At 38.7% G+C, this 24,022-nt stretch overlaps 1 protein-coding gene across 1 annotated transcript in view; it reads right to left on the reverse strand.

Moving 5' to 3' along the window:
• tecra (trans-2,3-enoyl-CoA reductase a) overlaps positions 1-24,022 on the reverse strand; it is a 47,831-nt gene that overhangs the window by 20,639 nt on the left and 3,170 nt on the right. The window contains exons 2-10 of the mRNA XM_039685647.2: positions 23,360-23,411; positions 23,183-23,227; positions 22,551-22,654; positions 18,387-18,502; positions 18,057-18,162; positions 16,475-16,547; positions 16,351-16,394; positions 16,201-16,258; positions 16,007-16,095 (exon numbers count right to left, since the gene is read on the reverse strand). Of these exons, the coding sequence (XP_039541581.2) occupies positions 16,007-16,095; positions 16,201-16,258; positions 16,351-16,394; positions 16,475-16,547; positions 18,057-18,162; positions 18,387-18,502; positions 22,551-22,654; positions 23,183-23,227; positions 23,360-23,411 (687 nt within the window). The remainder of the gene's footprint in view (positions 1-16,006; positions 16,096-16,200; positions 16,259-16,350; positions 16,395-16,474; positions 16,548-18,056; positions 18,163-18,386; positions 18,503-22,550; positions 22,655-23,182; positions 23,228-23,359; positions 23,412-24,022) is intronic.

Raw genomic sequence — 24,022 nt, forward strand, 5'->3', positions numbered from 1 at the left:
AAAGGGGTAACACTGTCGTTTTTTTTTCGGGTCGAAATTTTGAATTTTGATATCTCAGCTCTGGAAGGGTCTAGATCATCCATTTTTGCACTCAGGTCAAAGTTTCGTGGCCCTCTATCATAATCCAGAGTTTTGAGAAGATTGGAGAAACTTAATTTTTCGCCCGAAAACGGAAAAAAACGAAAGGGGTAACACTGTCGTTTTTTTTTCGGGTCGAAATTTTGAATTTCGATATCTCAGCTCTGGAAGGGTCTAGATCATCCATTTTTGCACTGAGGTCAAAGTTTCGTGGCCCTCTATCATAATCCAGAGTTTTGAGAAGATTGGAGAAACTTAATTTTTCGCCCAAAAATGGAAAAAAACGAAAGGGGTAACACTGTCGTTTTTTTTTCGGGTCGAAATTTTGAATTTTGATATCTCAGCTCTGGAAGGGTCTAGATCATCCATTTTTGCACTCAGGTCTAAGTCTCACAGCCCTCTATCATAATCCAGAGTTTTGAGAAGATTGGAGAAACTTAATTTTTCGCCCAAAAATGAAAAAAAAAAACGAAAGGGGTAACACTGTCGTTTTTTTTTCGGGTCGAAATTTTGAATTTTGATATCTCAGCTCTGGAAGGGTCTAGATCATCCATTTTTGCACTCAGGTCAAAGTTTCGTGGCCCTCTATCATAATCCAGAGTTTTGAGAAGATTGGAGAAACTTAATTTTTCGCCCGAAAACGGAAAAAAACGAAAGGGGTAACACTGTCGTTTTTTTTTCGGGTCGAAATTTTGAATTTCGATATCTCAGCTCTGGAAGGGTCTAGATCATCCATTTTTGCACTCAGGTCAAAGTTTCGTGGCCCTCTATCATAATCCAGAGTTTTGAGAAGATTGGAGAAACTTAATTTTTCGCCCAAAAATGGAAAAAAACGAAAGGGGTAACACTGTCGTTTTTTTTTCGGGTCGAAATTTTGAATTTCGATATCTCAGCTCTGGAAGGGTCTAGAGCCTCCATTTTTGCACTCAGGTGAAAGTCTCATTGCCCTCTATCAGAATCCAGAGTTTTGAGAAGATTGGAGAAACTTAATTTTTCGCCCAAAAATGAAAAAAAAAACGAAAGGGGTAACACTGTCGTTTTTTTTTCGGGTCGAAATTTTGAATTTTGATATCTCAGCTCTGGAAGGGTCTAGAGCCTCCATTTTTGCACTCAGGTCTAAGTCTCACAGCCCTCTATCATAATCCAGAGTTTTGAGAAGATTGGAGAAACTTAATTTTTCGCCCAAAAATGAAAAAAAAAACGAAAGTGGTAACACTGTCGTTTTTTTTTTCGGGTCGAAATTTTGAATTTTGATATCTCAGCTCTGGAAGGGTCTAGATCATCCATTTTTGCACTCAGGTCTAAGTCTCACAGCCCTCTATCATAATCCAGAGTTTTGAGAAGATTGGAGAAACTTAATTTTTCGCCCAAAAATGAAAAAAAAAACGAAAGGGGTAACACTGTCGTTTTTTTTTCGGGTCGAAATTTTGAATTTTGATATCTCAGCTCTGGAAGGGTCTAGATCATCCATTTTTGCACTCAGGTCTAAGTCTCACAGCCCTCTATAATAATCCAGAGTTTTGAGAAGATTGGAGAAACTTAATTTTTCGCCCAAAAATGAAAAAAAACGAAAGGGGTAACACTGTCGTTTTTTTTTCGGGTCGAAATTTTGAATTTTGATATCTCAGCTCTGGAAGGGTCTAGATCATCCATTTTTGCACTCAGGTCAAAGTTTCGTGGCCCTCTATCATAATCCAGAGTTTTGAGAAGATTGGAGAAACTTAATTTTTCGCCCGAAAACGGAAAAAAACGAAAGGGGTAACACTGTCGTTTTTTTTTCGGGTCGAAATTTTGAATTTCGATATCTCAGCTCTGGAAGGGTCTAGAGCCTCCATTTTTGCACTCAGGTGAAAGTCTCATTGCCCTCTATCAGAATCCAGAGTTTTGAGAAGATTGGAGAAACTTAATTTTTCGCCCAAAAATGAAAAAAAAACGAAAGGGGTAACACTGTCGTTTTTTTTTCGGGTCGAAATTTTGAATTTTGATATCTCAGCTCTGGAAGGGTCTAGAGCCTCCATTTTTGCACTCAGGTCTAAGTCTCTCAGCCCTCTATCATAATCCAGAGTTTTGAGAAGATTGGAGAAACTTAATTTTTCGCCCAAAAATGAAAAAAAAACGAAAGGGGTAACACTGTCGGTTTTTTTTCGGGTCGAAATTTTGAATTTTGATATCTCAGCTCTGGAAGGGTCTAGATCATCCATTTTTGCACTCAGATCTAAGTCTCACAGCCCTCTATAATAATCCAGAGTTTTGAGAAGATTGGAGAAACTTAATTTTTCGCCCGAAAATGGAAAAAAACGAAAGGGGTAACACTGTCGTTTTTTTTTCCGGTGGAAATTTTGAATTTTGATATCTCAGCTCTGGAAGGGTCTAGAGCCTCCATTTTTGCACTCAGGTCAAAGTCTCACAGCCCTCGATCATAATCCAGAGTTTTGAGAAGATTGGAGAAACGTAATTTTTCGCCCAAAAATGAAAAAAAAACGAAAGGGGTAACACTGTCGTTTTTTTTTCGGGTCGAAATTTTGAATTTCGATATCTCAGCTCTGGAAGGGTCTAGATCATCCATTTTTGCACTCAGGTCTAAGTCTCACAGCCCTCTATCATAATCCAGAGTTTTGAGAAGATTGGAGAAACTTAATTTTTCGCCCGAAAATGGAAAAAAACAAAAGGGGTAACACTGTCGTTTTTTTTTTCCGGTGGAAATTTTGAATTTCGATATCTCAGCTCTGGAAGGGTCTAGAGCCTCCATTTTTGCACTCAGGTCAAAGTCTCGTGGTCTTCTTTCAGAATCCAGAGTTTTGAGAAGATTGGAGAAACTTAATTTTTCGCCCGAAAATGGAAAAAAACGAAAGGGGTAACACTGTCGTTTTTTTTTCCGGTCGAAATTTTGAATTTTGATATCTCAGCTCTGGAAGGGTCTAGATCATTCATTTTTGCACTCAGGTCTAAGTCTCACAGCCCTCTATCATAATCCAGAGTTTTGAGAAGATTGGAGAAACTTAATTTTTCGCCCAAAAATGAAAAAAAAAAAACGAAAGGGGTAACACTGTCGTTTTTTTTTTCGGGTCGAAATTTTGAATTTTGATATCTCAGCTCTGGAAGGGTCTAGATCATCCATTTTTGCACTCAGGTCAAAGTTTCGTGGCCCTCTATCATAATCCAGAGTTTTGAGAAGATTGGAGAAACTTAATTTTTCGCCCGAAAACGGAAAAAAACGAAAGGGGTAACACTGTCGTTTTTTTTTCGGGTCGAAATTTTGAATTTCGATATCTCAGCTCTGGAAGGGTCTAGATCATCCATTTTTGCACTCAGGTCAAAGTTTCGTGGCCCTCTATCATAATCCAGAGTTTTGAGAAGATTGGAGAAACTTAATTTTTCGCCCGAAAATGGAAAAAAACGAAAGGGGTAACACTGTCGTTTTTTTTTCCGGTGGAAATTTTGAATTTCGATATCTCAGCTCTGGAAGGGTCTAGAGCCTCCATTTTTGCACTCAGGTCAAAGTCTCGTGGTCTTCTTTCAGAATCCAAAGTTTTGAGAAGATTGGAGAAACTTAATTTTTCGCCCGAAAATGGAAAAAAACGAAAGGGGTAACACTGTCGTTTTTTTTTCCGGTCGAAATTTTGAATTTTGATATCTCAGCTCTGGAAGGGTCTAGATCATCCATTTTTGCACTCAGGTCTAAGTCTCACAGCCCTCTATCATAATCCAGAGTTTTGAGAAGATTGGAGAAACTTAATTTTTCGCCCAAAAATGAAAAAAAAAACGAAAGTGGTAACACTGTCGTTTTTTTTTTTCGGGTCGAAATTTTGAATTTTGATATCTCAGCTCTGGAAGGGTCTAGATCATCCATTTTTGCACTCAGGTCTAAGTCTCACAGCCCTCTATCATAATCCAGAGTTTTGAGAAGATTGGAGAAACTTAATTTTTCGCCCAAAAATGAAAAAAAAAACGAAAGGGGTAACACTGTCGTTTTTTTTTCGGGTCGAAATTTTGAATTTTGATATCTCAGCTCTGGAAGGGTCTAGATCATCCATTTTTGCACTCAGGTCTAAGTCTCACAGCCCTCTATAATAATCCAGAGTTTTGAGAAGATTGGAGAAACTTAATTTTTCGCCCAAAAATGAAAAAAAAACGAAAGGGGTAACACTGTCGTTTTTTTTTCGGGTCGAAATTTTGAATTTTGATATCTCAGCTCTGGAAGGGTCTAGATCATCCATTTTTGCACTCAGGTCAAAGTTTCGTGGCCCTCTATCATAATCCAGAGTTTTGAGAAGATTGGAGAAACTTAATTTTTCGCCCGAAAACGGAAAAAAACGAAAGGGGTAACACTGTCGTTTTTTTTTCGGGTCGAAATTTTGAATTTCGATATCTCAGCTCTGGAAGGGTCTAGATCATCCATTTTTGCACTCAGGTCAAAGTTTCGTGGCCCTCTATCATAATCCAGAGTTTTGAGAAGATTGGAGAAACTTAATTTTTCGCCCGAAAATGGAAAAAAACGAAAGGGGTAACACTGTCGTTTTTTTTTCGGGTCGAAATTTTGAATTTCGATATCTCAGCTCTGGAAGGGTCTAGAGCCTCCATTTTTGCACTCAGGTGAAAGTCTCATTGCCCTCTATCAGAATCCAGAGTTTTGAGAAGATTGGAGAAACTTAATTTTTCGCCCAAAAATGAAAAAAAAAACGAAAGGGGTAACACTGTCGTTTTTTTTTTCGGGTCGAAATTTTGAATTTTGATATCTCAGCTCTGGAAGGGTCTAGAGCCTCCATTTTTGCACTCAGGTCTAAGTCTCTCAGCCCTCTATCATAATCCAGAGTTTTGAGAAGATTGGAGAAACTTAATTTTTCGCCCAAAAATGAAAAAAAAAACGAAAGGGGTAACACTGTCGGTTTTTTTTCGGGTCGAAATTTTGAATTTTGATATCTCAGCTCTGGAAGGGTCTAGATCATCCATTTTTGCACTCAGGTCTAAGTCTCACAGCCCTCTATGATAATCCAGAGTTTTGAGAAGATTGGAGAAACTTAATTTTTCGCCCGAAAATGGAAAAAAACGAAAGGGGTAACACTGTCGTTTTTTTTTCCGGTGGAAATTTTGAATTTTGATATCTCAGCTCTGGAAGGGTCTAGAGCCTCCATTTTTGCACTCAGGTCAAAGTCTCACAGCCCTCGATCATAATCCAGAGTTTTGAGAAGATTGGAAAAACGTAATTTTTCGCCCAAAAATGAAAAAAAACGAAAGGGGTAACACTGTCGTTTTTTTTTCGGGTCGAAATTTTGAATTTCGATATCTCAGCTCTGGAAGGGTCTAGATCATCCATTTTTGCACTCAGGTCAAAGTTTCGTGGCCCTCTATCATAATCCAGAGTTTTGAGAAGATTGGAGAAACTTAATTTTTCGCCCGAAAACGGAAAAAAACGAAAGGGGTAACACTGTCGTTTTTTTTTCGGGTCGAAATTTAGAATTTCGATATCTCAGCTCTGGAAGGGTCTAGATCATCCATTTTTGCACTCAGGTCAAAGTTTCGTGGCCCTCTATCATAATCCAGAGTTTTGAGAAGATTGGAGAAACTTAATTTTTCGCCCGAAAATGGAAAAAAACGAAAGGGGTAACACTGTCGTTTTTTTTTCCGGTGGAAATTTTGAATTTTGATATCTCAGCTCTGGAAGGGTCTAGAGCCTCCATTTTTGCACTCAGGTCAAAGTCTCACAGCCCTCGATCATAATCCAGAGTTTTGAGAAGATTGGAGAAACTTAATTTTTCGCCCAAAAATGAAAAAAAACGAAAGGGGTAACACTGTCGTTTTTTTTTCGGGTCGAAATTTTTAATTTCGATATCTCAGCTCTGGAAGGGTCTAGATCATCCATTTTTGCACTCAGGTCAAAGTTTCGTGGCCCTCTATCATAATCCAGAGTTTTGAGAAGATTGGAGAAACTTAATTTTTCGCCCGAAAATGGAAAAAAACAAAAGGGGTAACACTGTCGTTTTTTTTTCCGGTGGAAATTTTGAATTTCGATATCTCAGCTCTGGAAGGGTCTAGAGCCTCCATTTTTGCACTCAGGTCAAAGTCTCGTGGTCTTCTTTCAGAATCCAGAGTTTTGAGAAGATTGGAGAAAGTTAATTTTTCGCCCGAAAATGGAAAAAAACGAAAGGGGTAACACTGTCGTTTTTTTTTCCGGTCGAAATTTTGAATTTTGATATCTCAGCTCTGGAAGGGTCTAGATCATCCATTTTTGCACTCAGGTCAAAGTTTTGTGGCCCTCTATCATAATCCAGAGTTTTGAGAAGATTGGAGAAACTTAATTTTTCGCCCGAAAACGAAAAAAACCGAAAGGGGTAACACTGTCGTTTTTTTTTCGGGTCGAAATTTTGAATTTCGATATCTCAGCTCTGGAAGGGTCTAGAGCCTCCATTTTTGCACTCAGGTCAAAGTCTCGTGGTCTTCTTTCAGAATCCAGAGTTTTGAGAAGATTGGAGAAACTTAATTTTTCGCCCGAAAATGGAAAAAAAACGAAAGGGGTAACACTGTCGTTTTTTTTTCCGGTCGAAATTTAGAATTTTGATATCTCAGCTCTGGAAGGGTCTAGATCATCCATTTTTGCACTCAGGTCTAAGTCTCACAGCCCTCTATCATAATCCAGAGTTTTGAGAAGATTGGAGAAACTTAATTTTTTTGCCCAAAAATGAAAAAAAAACGAAAGGGGTAACACTGTCGTTTTTTTTTCCGGTCGAAATTTTGAATTTTGATATCTCAGCTCTGGAAGGGTCTAGATCATCCATTTTTGCACTCAGGTCTAAGTCTCACAGCCCTCTATCATAATCCAGAGTTTTGAGAAGATTGGAGAAACTTAATTTTTCGCCCAAAAATGAAAAAAAAAAAAACGAAAGGGGTAACACTGTCGTTTTTTTTTCGGGTCGAAATTTTGAATTTTGATATCTCAGCTCTGGAAGGGTCTAGATCATCCATTTTTGCACTCATGTCTAAGTCTCACAGCCCTCTATAATAATCCAGAGTTTTGAGAAGATTGGAGAAACTTAATTTTTTGCCCAAAAATGAAAAAAAAAACGAAAGGGGTAACACTGTCGTTTTTTTCGGGTCGAAATTTTGAATTTTGATATCTCAGCTCTGGAAGGGTCTAGATCATCCATTTTTGCACTCAGGTCAAAGTTTCGTGGCCCTCTATCATAATCCAGAGTTTTGAGAAGATTGGAGAAACTTAATTTTTCGCCCGAAAATGGAAAAAAACGAAAGGGGTAACACTGTCGTTTTTTTTCGGGTCGAAATTTTGAATTTTGATATCTCAGCTCTGGAAGGGTCTAGAGCCTCCATTTTTGCACTCAGGTCAAAGTCTCGTGGTCTTCTTTCAGAATCCAGAGTTTTGAGAAGATTGGAGAAACTTAATTTTTCGCCCGAAAATGGAAAAAAACGAAAGGGGTGACACTGTCGTTTTTTTTTTCCGGTCGAAATTTTGAATTTTGATATCTCAGCTCTGGAAGGGTCTAGATCATCCATTTTTGCACTCAGGTCTAAGTCTCACAGCCCTCTATCATAATCCAGAGTTTTGAGAAGATTGGAGAAACTTAATTTTTCGCCCAAAAATGAAAAAAAACGAAAGGGGTAACACCGTCGTTTTTTTTTCGGGTCGAAATTTTGAATTTTGATATCTCAGCTCTGGAAGGGTCTAGAGCCTCCATTTTTGCACTCAGGTCAAAGTTTCGTGGCCCTCTATCATAATCCAGAGTTTTGAGAAGATTGGAGAAACTTAATTTTTCGCCCGAAAACGGAAAAAAACGAAAGGGGTAAGTAACACTGTCGTTTTTTTTTCGGGTCGAAATTTTGAATTTCGATATCTCAGCTCTGGAAGGGTCTAGATCATCCATTTTTGCACTCAGGTCAAAGTTTCGTGGCCCTCTATCATAATCCAGAGTTTTGAGAAGATTGGAGAAACTTAATTTTTCGCCCGAAAATGGAAAAAAACGAAAGGGGTAACACTGTCGTTTTTTTTCCGGTGGAAATTTTGAATTTCGATATCTCAGCTCTGGAAGGGTCTAGAGCCTCCATTTTTGCACTCAGGTCAAAGTCTCGTGGTCTTCTTTCAGAATCCAGAGTTTTGAGAAGATTGGAGAAACTTAATTTTTCGCCCGAAAATGAAAAAAAAAATGAAAGGGGTAACACTGTCGTTTTTTTTTCCGGTCGAAATTTTGAATTTTGATATCTCAGCTCTGGAAGGGTCTAGATCATCCATTTTTGCACTCAGGTCTAAGTCTCACAGCCCTCTATAATAATCCAGAGTTTTGAGAAGATTGGAGAAACTTAATTTTTCGCCCAAAAATGAAAAAAAAACGAAAGGGGTAACACTGTCGTTTTTTTTTCAGGTCGAAATTTTGAATTTTGATATCTCAGCTCTGGAAGGGTCTAGAGCCTCCATTTTTGCACTCAGGTCAAAGTCTCGTGGTCTTCTTTCAGAATCCAGAGTTTTGAGAAGATTAGAGAAACTTAATTTTTCGCCCGAAAATGGAAAAAAAAACGAAAGGGGTAACACTGTCGTTTTTTTTTTCCGGTCGAAATTTTGAATTTTGATATCTCAGCTCTGGAAGGGTCTAGATCATCCATTTTTGCACTCAGGTCTAAGTCTCACAGCCCTCTATAATAATCCAGAGTTTTGAGAAGATTGGAGAAACTTAATTTTTCGCCCAAAAATGAAAAAAAACGAAAGGGGTAACACTGTCGTTTTTTTTTTCAGGTCGAAATTTTGAATTTTGATATCTCAGCTCTGGAAGGGTCTAGAGCCTCCATTTTTGCACTCAGGTCAAAGTTTCGTGGCTCTCTATCATAATCCCGAGTTTTGAGAAGATTGGAGAAACTTAATTTTTTCGCCCGAAAACGGAAAAAAACGAAAGGGGTAACACTGTCGTTTTTTTTTTCGGGTCGAAATTTTGAATTTCGATATCTCAGCTCTGGAAGGGTCTAGATCATCCATTTTTGCACTCAGGTCAAAGTTTCGTGGCCCTCAATCATAATCCAGAGTTTTGAGAAGATTGAAGAAACTTACTTTTTCGCCCGAAAATGGAAAAAAACGAAAGGGGTAACACTGTCGTTTTTTTTTCCGGTGGAAATTTTGAATTTTGATATCTCAGCTCTGGAAGGGTCTAGAGCCTCCATTTTTGCACTCAGGTCAAAGTCTCACAGCCCTCGATCATAATCCAGAGTTTTGAGAAGATTGGAGAAACTTAATTTTTCCCCCGAAAATGGAAAAAAACGAAAGGGGTAACACTGTCGTTTTTTTTTTGGGGTCGAAATTTTGAATTTTGATATCTCAGCTCTGGAAGGGTCTAGATTATCCATTTTTGCACTCAGGTCTAAGTCTCACAGCCCTCTATCATAATCCAGAGTTTTGAGAAGATTGGAGAAACTTAAATTTTCGCCCTGAAAATGGAAAAAAACGAAAGGGGTAACACTGTCGTTTTTTTTTTTCGGGTCGAAATTTTGAATTTTGATATCTCAGCTCTGAAAGGGTCTAGATCATCCATTTTTGCACTCAGGTCTAAGTCTCACAGCCCTCTATCATAATCCAGAGTTTTGAGAAGATTGGAGAAACTTAATTTTTCGCCCAAAAATGAAAAAAAAACGAAAGGGGTAACACTGTCGTTTTTTTTTTCGGGTCGAAATTTTGAATTTTTATATCTCAGCTCTGGAAGGGTCTAGAGCCTCCATTTTTGCACTCAGGTCAAAGTCTCACAGCCCTCTATCATAATCCAGAGTTTTGAGAAGATTGGAGAAACTTACTTTTTCGCCCAAAAATGAAAAAAAAAAAACGAAAGGGGTAACACTGTCGTTTTTATTTTTTCGGGTCGAAATTTTGAATTTTGATATCTCAGCTCTGGAAGGGTCTAGATCATCCATTTTTGCACTCAGGTCAAAGTTTCGTGGCCCTCTATCATAATCCAGAGTTTTGAGAAGATTGGAGAAACTTAATTTTTCGCTCGAAAAACGAAAAAAAACGAAAGGGGTAACACTGTCATTTTTTTTTCGGGTCAAAATTTTGAATTTCGATATCTCAGCTCTAGAAGGGTCTAGAGCCTCCATTTTTGCACTCAGGTCAAAGTCTCGTGGCCCTCTATCAGAATCCAGAGTTTTGAGAAGATTTGGAGAAACTTAATTTTTCGCCCGAAAATGAAAAAAAAACGAAAGGGGTAACACTGTCGTTTTTTTTTCGGGTCGAAATTTTGAATTTTCATATCTCAGCTCTGGAAGGACCTAGAGCCTCCATTTTTGCACTCAGATCAGAGTCTCATGGCCCTCTATCAGAATCCAGAGTTTTGAGAAGATTGGAGAAACTTAATTTTTCGCCCGAAAACGAAAAAAAAACGAAAGGGGTAACGCTCGCGTTTTTTTTTTTGAGTCTAAATTTTGAATTTCGATATCTTAGCTCTGGAAGGGTCTAGAGCCTCCATTTTTGCACTCACGTCAAAGTCTCACAGCCCTCTATCGTAATCCAGAGTTTTGAGAAGATTGGAGAAACTTAATTTTTCGCCCGAAAACGAAAAAAAACGAAAGGGGTAACACTGTCGGGTTTTTTTCGGGTCGAAATTTTGAATTTCGATATCTCAGCTCTGGAAGGGTCTAGAGCCTCCATTTTTGCACTCAGGTCAAAGTCTCATGGCCCTCTATCAGAATGCAGAGTTTTGAGAAGATTGGAGAAACTTAATTTTTCGCCCGAAAACGAAAAAAACGAAATGGGTAACGCTGTCGTTTTTTTTCGAGTCGAATTTTTGAATTTTGATATCTCAGCTCTGGAAGGGTCTAGATCCTCCATTTTTGCACTCAGGTCAAAGTCTCACAGCCCTCTATCATAATCCAGAGTTTTGAGAAGATTGGAGAAACTTAATTTTTCACCCGAAAAAATAACCGAAAGGGGTAACACTGTCGTTTTTTTTTTCGGGTCGAAATTTTGAATTTCGATATCTCAGCTCTGGAAGGGTCTAGAGCCTCCATTTTTGCACTCACGTCAAAGTCTCACAGCCCTCTATCATAATCCAGAGTTTTGAGAAGATTGGAGAAACTTAATTTTTCGCCCGAAAACGAAAAAAAACGAAAGGGGTAACACTGTCGGGTTTTTTTCGGGTCGAAATTTTGAATTTCGATATCTCAGCTCTGGAAGGGTCTAGAGCCTCCATTTTTGCACTCAGGTCAAAGTCTCATGGCCCTCTATCAGAATCCAGAGTTTTGAGAAGATTGGAGAAACTTAATTTTTCGCCCGAAAACGGAAAAAAACGAAAGGGGTAACACTGTCGTTTTTTTTTTCGGGTCGAAATTTTGAATTTCGATATCTCAGCTCTGGAAGGGTCTAGAGCCTCCATTTTTGCACTCAGGTCAAAATCTCGTGGTCTTCTTTCAGAATACAGAGTTTTGAGAAGATTGGAGAAACTTAATTTTTCGCCCGAAAATGGAAAAAAACGAAAGGGGTAACACTGTGGTTTTTTTTTCCGGTCGAAATTTTGAATTTTGATATCTCAGCTCTGGAAGGGTCTAGATCATCCATTTTTGCACTCAGGTCTAAGTCTCACAGCCCTCTATCATAATCCAGAGTTTTGAGAAGATTGGAGAAACTTAATTTTTCGCCCGAAAATGGAAAAAAACGAAAGGGGTAACACTGTCGTTTTTTTTTCCGGTGGAAATTTTGAATTTTGATATCTCAGCTCTGGAAGGGTCTAGAGCCTCCATTTTTGCACTCAGGTCAAAGTCTCACAGCCCTCGATCATAATCCAGAGTTTTGAGAAGATTGGAGAAACGTAATTTTTCGCCCAAAAATGAAAAAAAACGAAAGGGGTAACACTGTCGTTTTTTTTTCGGGTCGAAATTTAGAATTTCGATATCTCAGCTCTGGAAGGGTCTAGATCATCCATTTTTGCACTCAGGTCAAAGTTTTGTGGCCCTCTATCATAATCCAGAGTTTTGAGAAGATTGGAGAAACTTAATTTTTCGCCCGAAAATGGAAAAAAACGAAAGGGGTAACACTGTCGTTTTTTTTTCCGGTGGAAATTTTGAATTTTGATATCTCAGCTCTGGAAGGGTCTAGAGCCTCCATTTTTGCACTCAGGTCAAAGTCTCACAGCCCTCGATCATAATCCAGAGTTTTGAGAAGATTGGAGAAACTTAATTTTTCGCCCAAAAATGAAAAAAAAAACGAAAGGGGTAACACTGTCGTTTTTTTTTCGGGTCGAAATTTTGAATTTCGATATCTCAGCTCTGGAAGGGTCTAGATCATCCATTTTTGCACTCAGGTCAAAGTTTCGTGGCCCTCTATCATAATCCAGAGTTTTGAGAAGATTGGAGAAACTTAATTTTTCGCCCGAAAATGGAAAAAAACAAAAGGGGTAACACTGTCGTTTTTTTTTTCCGGTGGAAATTTTGAACTTCGATATCTCAGCTCTGGAAGGGTCTAGAGCCTCCATTTTTGCACTCAGGTCAGAGTCTCGTGGTCTTCTTTCAGAATCCAGAGTTTTGAGAAGATTGGAGAAACTTAATTTTTCGCCCGAAAATGGAAAAAAACGAAAGGGGTAACACTGTCGTTTTTTTTTCCGGTCGAAATTTTGAATTTTGATATCTCAGCTCTGGAAGGGTCTAGATCATTCATTTTTGCACTCAGGTCTAAGTCTCACAGCCCTCTATCATAATCCAGAGTTTTGAGAAGATTGGAGAAACTTAATTTTTCGCCCAAAAATGAAAAAAAAAAACGAAAGGGGTAACACTGTCGTTTTTTTTTTCGGGTCGAAATTTTGAATTTTGATATCTCAGCTCTGGAAGGGTCTAGATCATCCATTTTTGCACTCAGGTCTAAGTCTCACAGCCCTCTATCATAATCCAGAGTTTTGAGAAGATTGGAGAAACTTAATTTTTCGCCCAAAAATGAAAAAAAAAAACGAAAGGGGTAACACTGTCGTTTTTTTTTCGGGTCGAAATTTTGAATTTTGATATCTCAACTCTGGAAGGGTCTAGATCATCCATTTTTGCACTCAGGTCTAAGTCTCACAGCCCTCTATAATAATCCAGAGTTTTGAGAAGATTGGAGAAACTTAATTTTTCGCCAAAAAATGAAAAAAAACGAAAGGGGTAACACTGTCGTTTTTTTTTTGGGTCGAAATTTTGAATTTTGATATCTCAGCTCTGGAAGGGTCTAGATCATCCATTTTTGCACTCAGGTCAAAGTTTCGTGGCCCTCTATCATAATCCAGAGTTTTGAGAAGATTGGAGAAACTTAATTTTTCGTCCGAAAACGGAAAAAAACGAAAGGGGTAACACTGTCGTTTTTTTTTCCGGTGGAAATTTTGAATTTTGATATCTCAGCTCTGGAAGGGTCTAGAGCCTCCATTTTTGCACTCAGGTCAAAGTCTCACAGCCCTCGATCATAATCCAGAGTTTTGAGAAGATTGGAGAAACTTAATTTTTCGCCCAAAAATGAAAAAAAACGAAAGGGGTAACACTGTCGTTTTTTTTTCGGGTCGAAATTTTGAATTTCGATATCTCAGCTCTGGAAGGGTCTAGAGCCTCCATTTTTGCACTCAGGTCTAAGTCTCACAGCCCTCTATCATAATCCAGAGTTTTGAGAAGATTGGAGAAACTTAATTTTTTGCCCAAAAATGAAAAAAAAAAACGAAAGGGGTAACACTGTCGTTTTTTTTTCGGGTCGAAATTTTGAATTTTGATATCTCAGCTCTGGAAGGGTCTAGATCATCCATTTTTGCACTCAGGTCTAAGTCTCACAGCCCTCTATAATAATCCAGAGTTTTGAGAAGATTGGAGAAACTTAATTTTTCGCCCAAAAATGAAAAAAAACGAAAGGGGTAACACTGTCGTTTTTTTTTTCGGGTCGAAATTTTGAATTTTGATATCTCAGCTCTGGAAGGGTCTAGATCATCCATTTTTGCACTCAGGTCTAAGTCTCACAGCCCTCTATCATAATCCAGAGTTTTGAGAAGATTGGAGAAACTCAATTTTTCGCCCAAAAATGAAAAAAAACGAAAGGGGTAACACTGTCGTTTTTTTTTCGGGTCGAAATTTTGAATTTCGATATCTCAGCTCTGGAAGGGTCTAGAGCCTCCATTTTTGCACTCAGGTCAAAGTCTCACAGCCCTCTATCATAATCCAGAGTTTTGAGAAGATTGGAGAAACTTAATTTTTCGCCCGAAAACAAAAAAAAATGAAAGGGGTATGTCACTGTCGTTTTTATTTCGGGTCGAAATTTTTAATTTCGATATCTCAGCTCTGGAAGGGTCTAGAGCCTCCATTTTTGCACTCAGGTGAAAGTCTCACTGCCCTCTATCAGAATCCAGAGTTTTGAGAAGATTGGAGAAACTTAATGTTCGCCCGAAAAAACAAACGAAAGGGGTAACACTGTCGTTTTTTTTTCGGGTCGAAATTTTGAATTTTGATATCTCAGCTCTGGAAGGGTCTAGAGCCTCCATTTTTGCACTCAGGCGAAAGTCTCGTGGCCCTCTATCAGAATCCAGAGTTTTGAGAAGATTGGAGAAACTTAATTTTTCACACGAAAACGAAAAAAAAAACGAAAGGGGTAACACTGTCGGTTTTTTTTTCGGGTTGAAATTTTTAATTTTGATATTTCAGCTCTGGAAGGGTCTAGAGCCTCCATTTTTGCACTCAGGTGAAAGTCTCATGGCCCTCTATCAGAATTCAGAGTTTCAAGAAGATCAGAGCAACTCAAAATTTCGACCCGAAAAAAACGACAGTGGTACCCCTTTCATTTTTTTTTTTTTTTGTGTGAAAAAATAAGTTTCTCCAATCTTCTTGAAACTCTGGATTCTGATAGAGGGCCATTAAACTTTGACCTGAGTGCAAAAAAGGAGGCTCTAGACCTTTTCAGAGCTGAGATATTGAGATATTTATAATGGCCAAAATGCTACGTGGGATCTCAATATCTCAGCTGTGGAAGGGTCTAGAGCCTCCATTTTGGCACTCAGGTCTAAGTCCCATGACCCTAGTAAAAACATGTTGTCATAATTTTCATATGTGATTTCATGTTATTTCAACTTTCATATGTGATCATATATTTTTTTACAGTGTAGTGTGCTTTTACAAGCCTCATTGTGTTTATAATCACACATTGCAAACTACTCTAATTCACACTTTCAGGGAAAACGTTTTAAAATAAAGACTGAAAGAGTTTTCGAAGCTTAGGGATGGTGATGTTGAAGTCATGTGACCATGGTGTAGTTTGTTTATAGTGCAACAGTGAGTTTCTGGAAGTGAAAACTCGAATATATATTTTTAACGATAATAATTTGTAAATCGTTAAATACAGGCTTACTGTGAGCAATAAGGTTGTTAACCAAAGATATTTGCTTCTGTTGAAGACGTCAGCCATCATATTTTGCAATAAATGTAAAATATATTGTTTTTATACATTTAATCAACATTTGTAATTAAATGAGTATTAATAATTTTCAATTTAATTACGTCATTTGCAATGCTTCATGGGAAGCCGTTAAGTACACAGTCTGATTTTCAAATACGTTTTTGCGTCAAATCAAAGTTTGTAGTGTCACCTCATAGCTGATTGTCGTGGTTCATGGCTCACAATGCTTTAACAAATGGGGGAAAAAAATGGGAAAAATACACAGCTGGAAAAGTGGGCGGGCACTAATGCACTCAAGCCTACGTTTCTCTTTTTACTTCTGGCGACTGCATTTAGGCTTCAAAATTCATAAAAGTTGTGTTCAGTTGTGAATATTATCATGATGACTGAAACAAGTTAGGATCATAAACTTATTTTCAAAAGCAAATGGAAAAATTGGGATTTTGTCGAGGGAACCAGGGAGATGCTTAACTTACAGGTTGATCTACAGAAACAGATCATCACTGCCGGCATTCGCTAATACATGGACTCACTCACACCGCAGTCACTCATGGGTCTCACCTCATATGTGTAGTTTGGGCATGAAACAAGTGCAAATATCCACGTAAAAGGATTCTTGGTTGGATAAGGAATCTTCTTAACCTTCGTGCCTTTATAAAAAAAAAAAAAAAAAAAAAAAAAAACAATTGAATGCATTATATTAACAAAACCATAGTGGCTGACTTGGGATTTGGGATTTATTCTGTAGCTTTTACCAGATAGTTTGAGATTACGAAGAGCCATGTGAATCGACAAGCTGCCCAGTTGACAAAACTGCAAAAAGCACAAATCAGTAACTGAAGAACGCTGATAAGACAGATACACGACACATTGCAGGAGGAGGAGGTGCAGTGGAAAGTGCTTACTAGAAAGATTCCCAGCGCTGCCTTCACCTGCTTCTCCCCATAATCTGCATGTAAACAGACAGCAGTTCAGAGTACAGTAATAATCTGAATGACAAAGAGCAGAGTTGAGTGATGTATTACATACATGGCGGCGTGTAGAGAGGGTGATTGATGTAGTAAGCCATCCATGCAGCAGAGCACCAGTAATAGGAGCCGTTCTGTTGAAGAAACAATCGAATTACTGGGATTCCTTTTTTTATTTTACTCTGCTCCTGGAGGGCCGGGAATCCATGTGTACCTTAGACCCCAGAAAACTGTTTGTTGAGTGCATTTTTCTTCCCTGTGCTGGTGCATTTTCTAAATAAAGAGGTAGTTGGGGGGTTGACCAGCATGATTTGCATTTGATTTAGCTACAAGTGCAGGTCTGCAGGATGAGTCATCAATATTCTTGGTTTGTTTTCCTTGAAGTGAAGGTCTGTGTATGTCTGCTTAAAGTTGCTTAACACCTGTTCAATTTCTCATTAATGCAATTATCTACTCAACCAATCACATGGCAGTTGCTTCAATGCATTTAGGGGTGTGGTCCTGGTCAACACAATCCAAAAATGGGAAAGAAAGGTGATTTAAGCATTTTTGAGCGTGGCATGGTTGTTGATGCCAGACGGGCCGGTCTGAATATTTCACAATCTGCTCAGTTACTGGGATTTTCACGCACAACCATTTCTAGGGTTTATAAAGAATGGTGTGAAAAGGGAAAAACATCCAGTATGCGGCAGTCCTGTGGGCGAAAATGCCTTGTTGATGCTAGAGGTCAGAGGAGAATGGGCCGACTGATTCAAGCTGATAGAAGAGCAACTTTGACTGAAATAACCACTCGTTACAACCGAGGTATGCAGCAAAGCATTTGTGAAGCCACAACACGCACAACCTTGAGGCGGATGGGCTACAACAGCAGAAGACCCCACCGGGTACCACTCATCTACACTACAAATAGGAAAAAGAGGCTACAATTTGCAAGAGCTCACCAAAATTGGCCAATTGAAGACGGGAAAAATGTTGCCTGGTCTGATGAGTCTCGATTTCTGTTGAGACATTCAGATGGTAGAGTCAGAATTTGTCGTAAACAGAATGAGAACATGGACCCATCATGCCTTGTTGCCACTGTGCAGCTGGTGGTGGTGGTGTAATGGTGTGGGGGATGTTGTCTTGGCACACTTTAGGCCCCTTAGTGCCAATTGGGCATCGTTTAAATGCCATGGCCTACCGGAGCATTGTTTCTGACCATGTCCATCCCTTTATGGCCACCATGTCCCCATCCTCTGATGGCTACTTCCAGCAGGATAATGCACTGTCACAAAGCTCGAATCATTTCAAATTGGTTTCTTGAACATGACAATGAGTTCACTGTACTAAAATGGCCCACACAGTCACCAGATCTCAACCCAATAGAGCATCTTTGGGATGTGGTGGAACAGGAGCTTCGTGCCCTAGATGTGCATCCCACAAATCTCCATCAACTCAAGTTGCTATCCTATCAATATGGGCCAATATTTCTAAAGAATGCTTTCAGCACCTTGTTGAATCAATGCCACGTCGAATTAAGGCAGTTCTGAAGGCGAAAGTGGGTCAAACACAGTATTAGTATGGTGTTCCTAATAATCCTTTAGGTGAGTGTAAATGTAAATAACACTGAAACACATACACACACAACTGTGATGCATCCTCACTTTGAAAATGTTGCGCATCGGCATGGTGCCATGGGAGAAGCGGTGGACGAACAACGTCTCCAAGATTCGCTTCCCATAGTGGAAGGAGTGACACATAGAGGCTATACTGTGAAAAACAGACAGAAATTCGGTTTAATATCAGGTTATCAAATAAAAGTTTATTCTTGAGAGACATCAGTCAAATGCTTCTTAACCTAATTCCCAAAATACACTTGTGGTTCAGTATGGTTGACCAGTAGGTCAGCTGTTAGAAGATACTGTTCCCACTGTCCGTGGCCTGAATCCAGCAGTAAAATCACATCTGAGGGCAGTGGGCTTCATGATACTTACTGCACAACCAAATGCTTACTGGCGGTGAAATCATACTTGGGAGCGTAGATTAGAGGGAGTCGAAAATAAAACAGCAGGTATATGACAAGTGGTCCAATGCACTCGATTAGGAACACCTGCAAACACACAATCATAAAACAGACACCTATTTTAATTCTGTGAAATGATATTCAGACGATATTTAGTTTTTGTCCACTATATTTTTACAATATATAAATCCATATTTTTATATTTATATTTATAAATACAACCAAGACTAAGCTTGACATACACTTTAAACTTGTCCCTTAAATCTGAATGATATATTGTTTCAAAATCAACAAAGATGTGGATCCAGGAACATGTACTTGTTGAAATTAAATACAAGATAAGAACAAAACTAAGAATCAATGAAAAACCATGTGAGCGAGACCGTATCGCAGAGAATTCTGGGAATGTAAATGTATGTGTTTTACTGTAAATTATAATAAGTTGTATATATAATTACATTTAAAAGTTGTTTACAATAAAATAGATCCCATTAGATCTATTACAGTATCGACCCTCCCATGTGCTGACATAATCCTGCCCCGTATGAGTCAGGACAGGGGTAATAGTAGGCTAGAAGGTGAACGGGAGGCGAACAGGATCAACACCTGCAGGGAAACGGTGCCAGAGAGATTACATGTTCTAAGAAATAGGATGGATTACTAGGGAGGTGAGAGAAAAATGAACCAGGGGACTAAACCACTGAGCTGACTTTTACATGAGCTGGACAGAGAGAAACAAACCTTTCGCCTTCTAACATGCCGGTTAAAGATTAGACAAAGATCATAATACTGAATCTGAACTCTGATTGCAATGCTAATTGCACAGCTGCGAACGCACATTATTATTGTTCCTCTTCTGTTGTCATTATTTACTCACTCTCATGTTTTAAAGCCTCTATGACTCTGTGGTACACAAAATAAGTCATTAAGCAGAATGTTCAAGCTGCTTGAAGATTTTCAGAAATTCAGTCCCTCACACAATGAATAATTTTGTTGCAAAGAAGAACTTGGTAACACTTTACTTTCAACTAACTCTCATTAGAGTATCAGTAGACTGTCTGCTTAATATCTGCTAACTCTTTATTGCGACGCTCCTCCAACAGACTGACCATAAGTAACTTTGCAACTACATGTCAACTTATTCTATCCCTAACCCTACCAGTCTACTATTACTCTACTGACACTCTAGAGAGAGTTAGTAGAGATGTAGGTGCAACGTTACTTATAATCAACTGAATGTGTTAAAGGGACCATTCAAATAAACGTTTGTTTTTGGTTCGAAATTGAAAATAGAAATTTGGTTAAAAGTTTCTATTTTCGATTAAAATTTAATTGTTTTCCTCTTCGAGTATGAGCTCCGTATTCTCCCATAGCTATAACATATTACATGAGCCAAAGAAGCCTGATGTGTCAAATATGACACTCAACAAAACAAGACTTTTTTGTAATATTTTGACTAAGGGTTTATTAAACTGTTTCATGTAATTTTCATATGCCAGGATTTACAGGGTTAATATTGTCACTGCTTTTTTTTTTTTTTTTTCGCGGAATTATAAACTTTACGCGAGATGTACCTCGGCGGATGAATCCAATGTTTTTGAGGAAAATGTACCGCTGTCAGTCGCCACATCGGGGTGGATACTGGCATTCGGAATCACAGATTCTAAGTTTTGGAACATAGAATCTCTCAGCTCGCGCGTGGAATATAATGTGCCGAGCACGAATCTCTCTGCTCGCGCGGGAACTGTTCTCAGATACACGCTGCTCTTGTAATTTTCTCTGGGCTCACTCAGAGAATATGGCTGCACTTAAAACGTGTTCATTGCAATCGCAAATCTCTCATCTATGTGCTTAAACTGTGTCCTGTGCGTCGATTTCTCGATTTCTTTCTCTTTGCTCTTGGCATAAACGCTGTCAAAATGGCAACAACCAATTAGAAAAGGCTTCAGGACTGACCAATGAAAACACGACATCGTACATTGGTTGAATCTTATTGGTTGATATTCAACCGCACATGCACTTCAGCTTTAAGTGTATTTCAGCTACTTCAGCTTTTTAATGTATAGTGTTTTTTGTTTTTTTTGCTCTCATTCCATCAGTTGCTTTCTGAGCATTTCTCCTTGGATCTGGGTCGATCCCTGGCTTTGTCCTCATGGCTCTGTCATAGGTCGCTCCCTGGTTTCTCCCTCCATATTCTCCATAGCTCCTCCCTCTACCAATTCCACCCTTGGACTCTTTCTCCCGCTCCCTTCTCAAGACCTTTTTTTCTATTTTTCTCTCCCTCCAACCACTACAGTGTAGTTTCTGTTTATGGTGCCAAGGGGCGCCTTACAGGAGGTGGGAGTCACCTCAGCTTTGTTCTGTTTTATGGACTTTTATGGCGCTTTTCCACTGCATAGTACGGTACGGTTCGGCTCAGTACGCTTCGACTCGGCGCGGAACAGTTCGGATCGCTTTTCGTTTCCACTGCAGTAGTACCCCTTCAAAGTGTGTGGGACTGATCGCTATTTGCGCGCGCCTCTACTGCCATGACATCATCTTAAAAGCGCCACATTTTCAAACCCACAACTCAGGAACAATGGAGACTATCGAGGGGATGGTGTTCCTGATTCTCGGTATGTGGTTGTTTTTAACTGCTAGACTTAAAAATGTGTTTAAAATGAGGCTGATGGCAGCAAAACAAAAATACTGCTAAAAAAGTGTCTCGTGTCGCAAATCCAACGACGCTAGTAGTGACGATTCTGTCTGACCAATCAGTGATCTGCAGTGTTTCACGTCACATTTTAGTACCGGTACGGTACGCTTGGAACCTCAACAGACCAGGTACCATTTAAAGCGACCTGAAGCGAACCGTACTGTACCGTACCATGCAGTGGAAAAGCACCACAAGTGAGACGTACCGAACTGAACCGTACCGTACTATGCAGTGGAAAAGCGCCTTTAGTCCACCTTGTTTTCCTGTTTTCTGTTCCTGTTTCCTTTCTTCCCCATGGTCTCATGCTGCGTTCATGTGCTATGGTAATTATGGTAAATACCAAAAGCCGAGGTGGAAAATGCACATGAACACCCCCTCATGTGGTGTTTTCCACTGGGCAAATCGTAGAATATTTTGATGGACGAGTTGCGAGTTGGACGAACTTTTCAAAATGGCGGAGAGCACCGCAAGAGTCGTGAATGGTAAAAATATATATTATTCATGATCTAGAAAGAAATATATAGCATATTATTTACCTTTTGAGTTTTGATAAATCATTTTCTTGCTGTTGCAGATGACGTAAGCAATCTAAAATAGTTTTAGCTAAATAACAGGTCTGGATCTCCATCTTTTTACCACATTACGACAACAAAAGCACTTGAACGCAACTCACTGGTAAATACCAGTTCACAAGTGGAAAATATCCTACTTTCCATAGCATGTGAACACAGCATCAGACTTAATTTTTTGCCTGCATTGTTGCATACCAATTATGTTGCACACCTGTTTCTTGTTGAGTTTGTGATTATTGTTTAAAGCCCTGAGTTTAGTTCTGTCAATTGTCCTGTATTGTCTGTGGCCATGTTTACAAGGAAACGATTCTGAAGAGAAAACGCAAAAGTGGCGTTGCGTCATCACTTTTTATTCTGCGTTTAGACGAGCGTTTTGTGTGGGAAATTCAATGTAGTATGCACTTCAGGCGGCTAGGAGTGCATACTACAACAACACCAAGTCCACGCGCCTGTGTACAACCTTCACTGTCAAGCAAACTTTTGCATTTTTACAGTTTTTAAGCCTCAAAAACGCCGTCGCCGTGTAAACGAAAGGCACATCCGATAAAATATTTTTACGTTTTCACCCACGAGCATTCTCGTGTAGACAGGGCCTTTGAGTTGAGCCAAAGCTGTTATGTTTTTGTACTCCTGTGATACCTGTTTTGGATTAATTTGTTTTGTAACTTTAAATGGCTGTTATTAGGATGTACCTCTCCCTCTTCATCTGCCTAACTCAACCTGACAGCACCATTGTCATCACAGCAGAAATACCTAAATATTTTCTGGGGCCTTTGAATATTGTCTTGGAGTCCACACAGGTTGAGAATGAGAAACAATGCTGTATATGATTGTATTTTGATGTTTGTGTGTACGTCAGAACACTCACAGTTCCCCAGGTCATCTGGGATCCCAGGTCTTTAAAGTAGAAAGTTGCAGTGGTTCCCACAGGGAGCTCCTGCAGGATATCCTCATCTCTTAAGGGTTTTCCTTCTAAAAATCAATATAGCACATTGCTTTCTTTAAGAGATCAACAATTAAATTATATTTGAACATATCAATAAATATGGACTTTGCAAAGATACACAACTGAAAGGAGCATCTTATATGTAGTCAGTTGTCCTCTTCACACTTACGTAGTTCATCCCATTAACTGTGAACATGATCCTGTATTCTGATAGCACACAAACAGACTCCGAGACGTCTTAAAGACATCTATTTTATGTCCGTATTTTATGATGTTTATCAGATGTATTTAACTGTACTTTATTACACTTTTTATTTTCATTATAAACACTACTTTTTTATGTTCATTTTGAACACTAATGAATTTAAAATATTTTTAAATATTTTTAAATAAAATAATAAATGTTACGATGCATGCCACTTGTTTTGATATTGTTATATAATGAAACCATAATTTGCTAGCAATTTTAGTTGTAGGCTAATTTTAGTTGTTGGCCTAATTTGAAAAATGCCCAAATACATTTTAAAGAACCGTTATAAAGCAGATGTACTCACTTGGGTCCAGGCTTAAAGACTGTCTGGCAGGATACCATTGTGGATCTGTGGAAATTGAAACCTGACATGTAAGACTTTGCTAAACCATTATTTCAATGTCATCAACTCATCAGTAGAAAGCTATTTAAAAAAAGGCTTTGCATTTTCATAGCTTCTTTAGAACTGAGCACAACTTACTTGATTTGTGGAACAGAGACTTAATGTCCAAAATAGTGGCTGTTGGCTCTACCTGCAGAAAGAAAGACATGCTGCTTAATATATAGGACATAATAACATTCTGTTTTTCAATTATCGAGCATATGAAGAGTTCAGATGCAAAAGCCTCTAAATGCCATTTGAAATTTTCTTCTTTAATGATGATTTTTTATCAAACTTGTATATTTAAGTTCAGTAATTTCACTTAAATAACAATTAATAGGTAATTATCATTGCCATTTAAGTGAAATCACTGAACTTAAATATAAAAGCTTGATAAAAATGATCATTCTTGAAGAAAATTTCAAATGGCACTTAGAGGCTTTTGCATCTGAACTCTTCATATATATATATATATATATATCATAAATCAGGTTTACTCTATTCTCGACATGCATGTCTAAGCAATGGATCTCACATAGGAATCTCTGGAAGCTCGGAGGACATGATCATGTTCCAAAAGCAACATGACTAATGCAAAATCTGACCGATAGTGACCACCTTATTACTACAAAGTTACAGCATGAGCATTAGTTGTGCTCTAATTATCGTTGGCTGTGGGGATCTGTCATTAATAACAGCTGATGATTGCAGAAGATTTCTTTACTTCTCTGACTGTATTATGTTCATCCGGAGAGTCCCAAT

This window comes from Pimephales promelas, chromosome 3 (assembly GCF_988280905.1).
Source record: "Pimephales promelas chromosome 3, fPimPro1.hap1.1, whole genome shotgun sequence".
Taxonomy (NCBI): domain Eukaryota; kingdom Metazoa; phylum Chordata; class Actinopteri; order Cypriniformes; family Leuciscidae; genus Pimephales; species Pimephales promelas.